The sequence below is a fragment of the Papaver somniferum genome, chromosome 2 (assembly GCF_003573695.1).
Source record: "Papaver somniferum cultivar HN1 chromosome 2, ASM357369v1, whole genome shotgun sequence".
NCBI classification, from domain to species: domain Eukaryota; kingdom Viridiplantae; phylum Streptophyta; class Magnoliopsida; order Ranunculales; family Papaveraceae; genus Papaver; species Papaver somniferum.
In genome coordinates, this window is record NC_039359.1 from 96,460,671 (window position 1) to 96,471,474 (window position 10,804).

The window sequence follows — 10,804 nt, forward strand, 5'->3', positions numbered from 1 at the left end:
TTCATCTAAATTTTGGTCAGTAGTGGTGGTGGTCGGTGGCGGCGGTGGTGGTCGGCGGCGGCGGTGACGGTCGGAGGCGGCGGCAGCGGTCGGAGGTGGTGGCGGTGGTGGTCGGTGGCGGCGACGACGGTGGTGGTCGGTGGCGGTGGTAGAAGGTGGCGTTGCTTGTTGGTGGTGACAATATAATAAAAATTAAAGTGGGGTTGATTTTTGTTTTTGTTGGGGTGATTTCAACTAAAAGGATAATATAGATCAATTATATTAAATGTGGTTTTTGTGAACAATTTGTATTGTTGGAGTTTTTGTGTATGGATAGTGACACCTTTGAAATTTTAACTTGCGGGCCGTTCATTTAATTTAATTATAGTCACCTTAATTTTTTGTTAGTTTAGAGATAGATTGTGTTAACCATCTAGAATTTTTAGTTAGCACGATCACTAATCAAACGGAAGAACCACTACTGACATGTCAGGATATGATTGGTCAAGTCGTTAATAATCTCAAGTTTAGTGCATGATGATTCCTGTTTTTTTCACAAAACCCTCCTCCCAGAAGAAAGAGAAAGAAAGAAAAAAATGAGTAGGAGAAAAGCATTTCTACTGAAACTGTTGGTATATCTCTTCTTTCTCAATTCAATTTCTTTCTTCATATATCTTTCTCATTACAAATCTGAGAAAAACCCATCATTCATAATTGAAAACCATACAAAACTACCCTTGTTAGAAGAAGAAAAGAAGAAAAATAGCTCATTTCTGAAAGGAAAATCATGGCCGATACTCCCTTCTTACTCTCCATGGAATTTGAACCCTAATGTTCGTGTTCAATCATGTGAAGGTTATTTTGGAAGTGGGTTTAATAAGAAAATTGATTTATTGATTCGATCTCCTGAAATTCATAGAGGAGGAGGATCATCATCATCAGCCAATTTAGGTGGTGGTGGGGGTGGATGGTTTCGGTGTTTTTACAGTGAAACTTTAGAGAGTTCAATATGTGAAGGAGGAAGAGTTAGGATGAATATAGATAGAATAAGTATGTCTATGGGAGGTGAGAATTTGGAAATAGTTATCGGAAGAGGTGAAGAAGAGGAATTGCCTACATTTGAACCAGGATCTTTTGAAATTGAAGCTGATAATGATCAGAGGGTTAATGGAAATAAACTTGTGAGTCAAGAGTTTCTTGATCAGTTTGTTCCTGAAGGTGTTGTTGTAAGGCATACCATGCGGAGTTTGCTTGATTCGATTCGACTAGTGAATTCTGAGGAGTTTAAATGCTCTCAGGTACAGTTTTCTCATGTTTCATTTTTAATTTGTTGTTTTTAAAGCTTGGATTTTTAATGGTTTCTATAGGTTTTTTGCCTTGTGAATTTTTGGATTTACTGTTTGTTTGTGGCATATTATTAGTAGGGTTTATCATGAATCGTTATATATAAGGTGGGATTGATTGTTGATAATTGTATTCATCAAATTGAGAACGGAATCGAGTCGTTTTATCTAGTGGAGATGCTACTTTGAATAACATAAATGTACTAAGAATAAACCTTAATTAAAGAGCTTCCTTTTATTCTCTTTCGATTCAGAGTGCACATTTGGAATAACTTTCTTCTACCGTGGCAGTTGAATGACAGAATCAGATCTCATGTGTTTAGTTTTCTTCCTTTTTCCCATTTTTGGATACTTGCGTATTTATTCAACTTTATATGTTGCGTGTTTATTCAACTTTATATGTTGCGTATTTATTCAACTTTATAGGTTTACGATGTTGATCATAACTAGAAGGATTAGTTGTACCCTACTGTCTTGCCCTTTTAAATACTCTTGTCTTGGTTTAGCCAAAAGTTTCTGAACTGCCATCAAAGATCCAAAGTAACTTGGTGTGGTGGTTTGGGCGGCAAGAGTTCATGATCAGATAGACGCCATTATCTAATGTTATGACTGTTTAGAAGTATTCTTGTTTTGTACTGAACATGAATCAAAGTTATGACAGGGTTACCCCTGAATGACACATGCAAACTATTTCAGTGGTGTACAAGATAATAGGGACTTTAAATCTATCTAACAAGGCATTTTACCTATGCACCACCATCTTTACATTCCGTTACCACCTGATAAAATGAAAACATAACCAATTTTTTTTTTCCATCCCCTGCGCGTTTCTAGAGATTAGGTCCACAACAGCAGAGTTTAGTTAAAATGTGAACGGTATGCACTTTTGTATTTCTGTGCTGCGTAGTAACCATAGTTAGTCAATCTTGTTTCTTTCTTTTATTGAGTTACTTTGTGTTTGCAGTGGGTGGAAGAGCCAATACTTCTGATAACACGTTTCGAGTACGCCAACCTATTTCACACAATTACAGACTGGTATAGCGCATATGCTGCTTCAAGGGTTACTGGTGTGCCAACTCGACCTCATCTGGTTTTCTTGGACGGGCACTGTAAGGTATGTTTGGCATAGTTCTTGTTTGCTTTTTATAATTAGGGAGGCTTTGTTTCTTTCTCTTATCCTTCCACTATCTTTTCTTTCTGTTATTGTGATTCCCTCCTATTTATTATGCAGTTTCATTGCTATGGTAACGAGACTTGTCACTACTGGATAGAATAATGTCTCTGCGTCAGTCAGTGCTTTCGTGTCGACTCTTTAAGTTGGTGTAGTACTGCAGATATTTATATTCTTGTTTTCTTGCATTTCATCCCTAATTCTGTCTGTTCTCCTCTTAGCGAGTTACCACTAGGTCTGATGCATCATTTAGTTCATTTTGATTTATTTACATTTACTCTGCAAGCATATTTTTCCTTCTTTGTAATCTGAAGTCCTTTAGCTTGATAAATACCCTCAACTGTTTTAACACACACCTCCCGGTAAATAATATCCCATAGCTTTCAAGCTTTGAAGCTCATTTCTCCAACCAAAATCCTCTTGGTATCCGCATCTTTAAGATCTCAGACAATGAGGAAGTAATAGTTTCCAGGGAGGTGTTGATGTAGAAGGGCCTAAGTTTGATATATGTTATCTCTTATGCCATGTTCGTATCATATCCATATTCAACAGTAATAGGCATTTCATGTCCGTCCTTCCAAATGAATATGCACATTTTTTACATCCAGCATTGCTGTTTCATGATTGATGAAGCTGTTCTTCTTTGCAATCTTCTCTGCTCCCTAAACTGTCAATCTCTCTATAAATACTTATACTATTGTTCTCTTTGAATTTATTCAGTCACAACTAGAAGAAACCTGGAATGCGCTTTTTTCAAGTCTCACATATGCGAAGAACTTCAGCGGTTCAGTTTGTTTTCGCCATGTTATTCTTTCTCCTTTAGGGTACGAAACAGCAGTATTTAAGGGGCTGACAGAAGTCATAAACTGTAAAGGAGCCGAGGCACACAGTCTCTGGCAAAATCCCAATGACCTGAAGACTGCTCGATTAACCGAGTTTGGTGAAATGATTAGAGCTTCTTTTGGTCTTCCTCTAGAGGAAATCAGAGTGCAGAAGTCACAGGTACCCAGACATAATGTTCTCTTTGTCCGCAGAGAAGATTACTTTGCTCACCCCCGTCACGATGGCAGAGTAGAATCAAGGCTAAGCAATGAGCAAGAAGTGTTTGATTCTCTGAAGGTTTGGATAGACAATAATTCTTTTGGCTGCGAAGTAAACTTGGTAAATGGATTGTTTGCCCACATGCACATGAAAGAACAAGTTCGTGCCATTCAAGATGCTTCAGTCATTATAGGTGCACATGGTGCGGGTCTCACTCATATAGTTGCTGCAGCACCAAAGGCGATCATTCTTGAGATAATTAGCAGTTATTTTAGAAGACCACATTTTGCATTGATCTCACAGTGGAGAGGTTTAGAATATCACGCCATTAATCTGGATGGGTCATCTGCAGATCCTGATGTAGTCATAGGTCACCTTAGGCAAATATTGGGAAGTCTTGGGTGCTGAGGGAGAAGGGTTTTACCCCACTGTTGGAGATGCTCTTCAATGTAGTTAGACCTTTGAATCCAGCTATTTCAGGTATTTTCAAACCTAAATGGTGGAGGTCGGTTCCCAGGATTCCACATTTGTGTTAAGGAGAGGTGGGATGTGATCACTTACAGGTCTTGGCTGAGATAGTTGAAGATCCATGGGGTAATGTTCTTCAATCTCCGGTGAGAAAAGCCACTTATATATACTGTTCATTACAGGCGTAGAACTAGAATTAGCATAAGCGAAATTGACCCCAGGGGATCAAAAAGATTATTCATTGATTCTTCTAATAGTGTGTTGAAACCATCCCCTAAGACACCATGCACCACCACAAGAGGTTGCAAAGTCATCATTGAGCTCTACCCGCAAATCCTTTCTTAGCCTACGGTCATTAGGACCGTCTGCCCATAAATTATGGGACATCTTTGGCCTCTTGAATTACATACCATTCTTGTAACTAAAGTTCCCACATATAAATAAATGTTCCCATAGTGCGCAAAATTGCACTTGTAGTTGTAACTAATTTTTTCTTAGCACATACCATTACAGGGAGAAGTTATTTGGATACCATTTAAGAAATCATATGCAAAATATTATTTTTTTTCACAAAAAAACGACTTTCCTGTTTTAGAAGTCGTTCTGAAATATTATTGCCAAGCTGAAGCAAATAAATTCCGATTTTTGAGATTAATTTTTATTTCTAAAGAAGCATAAGTATTATGCTTCTGGTTGACAAATAAGTTCAAAAATTTCAGCAAAGTAATAACTCCTTTGTTTCACCAAAAGTGATGAAGAAAAGCGTAAAGGAACACATCCTCCATTACAATATTAGTGATCAAGGAAAATAATACTTTCGTCTTTTCAATTTAGCCTATTTTTAAGATAATGATATCACTTTTTCTGGACCGGAAGTATCACTATTTTTAAAACTGAAGTAATGTAGTGAAAATTCACTGCAGTCAAGATCCTAAACCAATTTTTTCCGTTCATTACACAATTTTGTCTCTCTATTGTTCAATTTACATGTATTAATAAATAATTTAATTAAAATAAATTTATTTTTTTTCTACAATAAAATTCCAGCAAAAATCATGACACCCATCATCTAAATCAGCAAAAAAAAAAAAAGTCGCCAGAGTATTACCAACCCATCATCTCTCCGAGTGACTGACTATAAATATGGTTGTTTTGTTTTGTAACCATTTCGATTCCAGACCCTCCTCCTTCTCTCTCTCATCTCTTCAATATATTTACTGTATATATATCGATTTCATCATTTCAATTAAGTGAAAAAAATTAAAAGAGAAACCAAAAGAGAAAAAAAAAAAGAATCGAGAGAAAAAGGAGAGGCCTTTTGGGAGGATGATGAACGCGTCCTCTGGTCTTCTTCTTCATAAACCTCCTCTGTTCAGATCTTAAACTTTTTTAATTTAAATTTCGCATCTTTAAATCGGTGGGTTTGCTTTTCTTTTTCGTTTTTTTGAATCTGAATTTTCCTTTTGAGTTGGTTTAGTGATTGGCAATTGAATTTTGATATTTTCAGGAATAAGTTTATTTGATTCGTTCTATCTACCATGAAGGATTTGGATTCGTTGTTTTTGAATTGAGTTTTCAGAGTGCCCCATTGGATTCGTATCTCGTTAAGCCAATCTTCTAAGTTTGAGCAGAATTTTGAAGATAAGGTAATTTTATCTACATTTAGATCTAATTGGATTAGATCAATTCTGGTTATTAAGCCCAATGTTGATTTATGTATGACTCAATTAGATCTGTACTCACTGAATTTCTTACTCAATCATTGTATGTTCTGATTTTGAAAATGTATGATTAGTGCCATGAATTTGCAGCCAGGGATGGAGTCCGATCTTGGTAAGCTGTTCATTGGTGGCATATCTTGGGATACAAATGAAGATCGTCTCAAGGAATACTTTGAAACTTATGGAGAAATCGTTGAGGCTGTGATTATGAAAGACAGGACTACTGGTCGAGCCCGTGGTTTTGGTTTCGTTGTATTCGCAGACCCAACTGTTGCTGAGCGGGTTGTTATGGATAAACATCAAATTGATGGTAGAACTGTAAGTAGTCACTTTAGAATCTGTTTGTCTTTCTTATCATGATTCAATTCATCGAAATGAGAAGAATTTGGTAATCACGGTTTGTTATATCATATATTTCATCGCAAAGTCTCATTTTAAACTACCAATTATGAGGTCAACCATTTCTTGATTTATCCTAGTTGAAAATTTCTTTCTTTAAGAAAATTCGAATAGTTCTCAGGGACGATGATTAGCGTCTGACTATTGTAGACATTATGGTACAGTAATGTTAGTGTTGATGTTTTGCCTATCTGAATTGGCAGGTTGAGGCAAAAAAGGCTGTTCCCCGGGATGATCAACAACATATTCCGGGCAGAAGCAATAATAACATTCATGGATCTCCTGTGCCCACTCGCACCAAAAAGATATTTGTTGGAGGTTTAGCATCGACAGTCACAGAGACTGACTTCAAGCAGTATTTTGAACAGTTTGGGAAGATCACAGATGTTGTAGTGATGTATGACCACAATACTCAAAGACCAAGAGGTTTTGGCTTTATCACTTATGAGTCAGAGGATTCTGTAGATAAAGTGTTGCAGAAAACCTTTCATGAATTGAACGGTAAAATGGTTGAAGTCAAACGTGCAGTGCCAAAAGAGTTGCCTCCAGGACCCAGCCGAAGCCCATTAGCTGGATATAATTATGGTTTAACCAGAGTCAATAGCCTTCTTAACAGCTATTCTCAGGGATTTGGTCCAAGCTTGGTTGGGGGATATGGAGTTAGGATGGATGGTAGATTCAGTCCAGTTGCTGGTAGTCGAGGTGGGTTTCCTCCTTTCGGCCCTCCTAGTTATGGATTAGGGATGAATTTTGAACCCGGCTTGAACTCAAGCTATGGTGGAGCTGGTAATTTTGGTGCTAATATTGGGTATGGTCGGGGGTCGAACCCTTATTACAATGGCAATTCCAACAGATATGCTAGTTCCATAGGCTTCAGTGGTGGTAATGGAGGAAGTGGCTCTCTGTTAAGCCCAACTACTCGTAATGTCTGGGGTAATGGGGGGTTAGGCTACAGCTCAAACTCCTCAAGCTCACATTCTTTTATGGGCTCTGGAAATTCAAATTTGGGAGCTGGTTCATTTGGAAATGGTGGTACCAATTGGAGTTCCTCTCCTATATCAGCTCAAGGTGGAGGGAATGCTTCCAACTTTTCTAGTGGAAATCTTGGCTACGGAAATGGGGACGGTAGTTATGGATTGGGAGGAGGAGGATATAGTAGAAACAACGGTAGTGCCCCTGGTCCTACTCAATCTTTTAATTCATCAAATGGAGGTTATGATGGTGGTTATGGTGAGTTTTTCGGTGGTGGTTCAGTTTATGGAGATCCAACTTGGAGATCTGCAACTTCAGAGCTCGACGGATCTGGCTCAGTTGGTTATGGGATGGGCAGTGGAGCTTCTGATGTTAATCATGTTACAGCTAAAGGTTCCGCCAGTTTTGTTGGCGGCTATAGTGTTACAAATAGACAACCAAATAGAGGTGAGTGGGTTTCTACTGCTTCATTGTCCTACATTTACTTTGCAATCTTACTGTTATATTGCTAGCTTAGTGGAAAATTAAATCAAATTTGACTCATGGATTAGAATATGATATTGAAGTCCCCACTCACAGAAATTTAGGAAAAAGAAATAAACTAGGGAGAAAATAACAATGCAGACCCCAATGGAAACCCGTTTAAGTTTTTGAGTTTTTATTAATAGTTGGATGCTTATAACTTTCCAGTTCCAGTTGATTAATTTTAACCATTAAATATCATCTGAGTAGTAGTTTGCTAGAAAATTGGTTACAGTTAACTAGTTAAATTTGGATTTCGCTAGCAATAGTAGAAAGTTGCCTGTCTGTGCTACTAAAAAGAACTTAGATGTATTTATGTAACTTCACTGGATCATGACATCATAAAAAAATATTTGTTCTGCTGAAACTGATTCAGAAAACTTGGAAGCATGTATGAAATTCCAAGTTATCCAGTTAGAACTGCTTCTAAGTTATTACAAACCACCATTAAATTCAATAATTAACACCTAGTTCCAGTATTAACTTTTAACCATTCAGAATTAGCTTTTGAATAGTTGTTTTGAGAAAGATGGTTCTTGTTATGTAGTTGGATTTATATTTGTAATGTGACATGGCATCAACTGAAATTAGACTGTGATAACAGAAAACTAGGACACATAATATCAAATTTTATGTTACTTAAAATGCAGAATGAAATCTACATAATATCGTTCTTGCTTTTGCATATATAGTTCTTTTCTGTCCTGGAATCATGCTCTCCCATTTGATAGAGTGAAACCTTGAATCATTGATGTTCATTTTGGCAGTTGTAGGTGCTGTTTGTTTTCAAGCATCTAAGTCTCAGTTAGCTGAACATAGTCTAAACATCTAACTCTACCAAGCGATAAAGAGTGTAAATACCAACATGCTGAAATCTGATTGAAACATGTACATTATTTGGTGCTCTTTATTTTGGCTATGAATACTCATACCTTATGATATATAGAATGCTCTAAATTCATATTATGTTCTTGGAGTTGATTTAGTGCTTAATTTGGTTAATGCCATGATTAAGTAGTTTAGAAATCACTAACCTAGAATTGAAAAGGAAATTTGTAGTCTGATTATTTTTCTGCAGAACACCTTTGAACATGTTGTTAAGATATATTAGCCATCGATAATAATTCTTTCTTTTTACTTACAAATTCTTGTTCTTAACTTGTTACAGGTATTGCCACTTAGGAAGATCATTTGTTTGGATTTCAGTTATTTTAGGTTGAACAAAATCCGGTGAATCAGATTAAAATCTGTAATTCCATAGATCCCCCCTTCATTAATATAGAGATATATTGATTATCTAGAGAGAAAGAGAAATAGAGATAAAGCTAACCGGACTGTATGTTCTGGAGGATTCAGTTGCAGGAGACGAATTTTACTAAGGATTTTGTGAAGGTTTGAGATTTGAGTGTTTTCATAAGGCTTTAGGTTCCCACTTTGGGGTTTCTTTTCAGCGTCAGAACAAATACAAGAAAAGAAAAAACAGAAAACGAAAAGAACAAAAAAAAAAAGGTATTTTTTTGTTTAATTTCTATTTCCTTGTTTTGCTGTATTGTCTCTGGCAAATTGTTGCTTGATCTTTTCAGGTATGGTTTTTCTTTTTTTTGTTATTCTCAGAAGATTGTATCAGAGGTTGTCGCTCTAGTGAAACTTTTTTTGAAAGGGATAACCCATCTTGGTTCTCCCCCCTTGAATAATAAGTTACTACAAAATATTCTGATGATTTATTCTCTGCAAGGAGAACTTACTGAATTCTTTTCTCAACATTTTTTGTGAATGTGAAATGATTTGTTTTTGTAATTGTTGCCTTCTGATGTCATTCAATATATTGAACTGAAACATAGGCACTTTTACTATCATCGAGGTTTGTTATGAATTTCATGTATTATTTGGTTGGTGCTGTTATATCCATGATGATGTTGCCAACACTGGTAGTTTGCAGGTGATTGAAATGGGGACCTATTGTAGTACAATGGGCTCGGGTTAATTTGGGGACCTATTGTAGTACAATGGGCTCGGGTTAATCTGAGTAGTAACGGTTTCTCTCCACACAAAAAAACGGGTTTGGTCCCATACGAGGCCGTTATTCTAATTATGGACACTTTGGACAATCTAATTATGGAAACTTTAATACGCTGCTAAGGTGTGTATATAAGAAGAGTAGAAGTCTCGTGTTTATAACTATTCCAGGCTTTGCGTTAGGAAAAAGAAAACCTATTCAAGCGAAAGATGCAGTGCAGTAAGAAGATGATGATGGCGAACAGCGAGAAGATGAAGAACAGTAGTGGTGCTGACATCCAAGTGGAGATAGTGCGTGAAATACTTAGCATACTCCCGGTGAAGTCGCTCATGCGGTTCAAGTGCGTATCTAAACATTGGTTATCTACAATCGAAGAAGGTGATCGCTTCATTGATTTATATCATTCTCGATCAAGTTTCGCCCATGTCTCGTCTTGTTTGTTCCAATACATATAGATTTTGGTCCTATCCCTAAGGGGATATCTTACGTTGGCCGTACCAAGCGAAGTTGTTAGTAGCTGATTTGCGCGAGGGAGTAGGTCGAGCAGGAACGGGAGACACCGAGATTGCTCACGATGTTAGGAAGACGACTTCAATCGAATTTGATGAAGTTATCGATAAAAAAGATTACGTTACGATGGAATTTTGAAACCGGTAAACGGTTTGATATGTTTCACTGACACAACAATGGGATACGGTGTTCGTATATACAATATCGGTATCCAGGAATTGACTCCATGGATGTCAACAACATTCTGGCCTAAAGTAGGCAACGTTGATCCTAAATTTGAATTTGGATTTGATCCTGCAACCAAGGAGCACAAAGTGATTTGTCTTTGGAAACTAGAGATGCATTGTCCTCGAAGAAAAAATTCTGATCCAGTTTATGTAGGTTGCCAGGTGTTGACTTTAGGCCATAATACATGGAGAACTATAGATATTGATCAAGTCCCACAACATGATCTTGAACATGGTTCCGTGAATGTGAATGGCTCTATCTATTGGATTACATGCAAGCTTGAATATAAGCATGACAGTGGGGAAAAAGTCGTAGTGGCATTTGATGTGGGAACCGAGATGTTCAGAACAATCCCCGTCCCTGAATTCATCACGGATCAAATTATGTGATAGGGAGTATATTACCGTACATTTCTCTTGGGACTTTCTGGAAG

General features: G+C 37.2%; 2 protein-coding genes across 4 annotated transcripts; both read left to right on the forward strand.

The window, feature by feature from the left end:
- The first annotated feature begins 575 nt into the window (after positions 1-575).
- Positions 576-4,580, forward strand: LOC113348483 (beta-(1,2)-xylosyltransferase-like). Its single transcript, XM_026592268.1, has 3 exons — positions 576-1,277; positions 2,287-2,436; positions 3,214-4,580. The coding sequence occupies exons 1-3, from the start codon at positions 576-578 to the stop codon at positions 3,940-3,942; spliced, it is 1,581 nt and encodes a 526-aa protein (XP_026448053.1). The 3' UTR covers positions 3,943-4,580.
- A 592-nt stretch (positions 4,581-5,172) lies between these two features.
- LOC113348484 (heterogeneous nuclear ribonucleoprotein 1-like) lies at positions 5,173-9,365 on the forward strand. 3 transcript variants are annotated; one of them, XM_026592270.1, is made up of 5 exons: positions 5,173-5,419; positions 5,510-5,648; positions 5,798-6,041; positions 6,326-7,541; positions 8,785-9,365. In XM_026592270.1, exons 3-5 carry the CDS (start codon positions 5,802-5,804, stop codon positions 8,796-8,798), a joined length of 1,470 nt encoding a protein of 489 aa, XP_026448055.1. In that variant the 5' UTR covers positions 5,173-5,419; positions 5,510-5,648; positions 5,798-5,801; the 3' UTR covers positions 8,799-9,365. The 3 variants fall into 3 exon arrangements, with proteins under 3 accessions (XP_026448055.1, XP_026448056.1, XP_026448054.1); XM_026592271.1 differs by having other exon boundaries at positions 5,814-6,041; XM_026592269.1 differs by lacking the exons at positions 5,173-5,419; positions 5,510-5,648 and having other exon boundaries at positions 5,790-6,041.
- Positions 9,366-10,804: the final 1,439 nt, after the last annotated feature.

Bases quoted from the DNA above. Each gene is read 5' to 3' on its own strand.
- LOC113348484 (XM_026592269.1), top strand. From the start codon at position 5,790: ATGATTAGTGCCATGAATTTGCAGCCAGGGATGGAGTCCGATCTTGGT. The intron at 6,042-6,325 runs GTAAGTAGTCAC...CTGAATTGGCAG, and splicing joins ATCAAATTGATGGTAGAACT to GTTGAGGCAAAAAAGGCTGT.
- LOC113348483 (XM_026592268.1), top strand. From the start codon at position 576: ATGAGTAGGAGAAAAGCATTTCTACTGAAACTGTTGGTATATCTCTTC. The intron at 1,278-2,286 runs GTACAGTTTTCT...TTGTGTTTGCAG, and splicing joins AGGAGTTTAAATGCTCTCAG to TGGGTGGAAGAGCCAATACT. The intron at 2,437-3,213 runs GTATGTTTGGCA...GAATTTATTCAG, and splicing joins TCTTGGACGGGCACTGTAAG to TCACAACTAGAAGAAACCTG.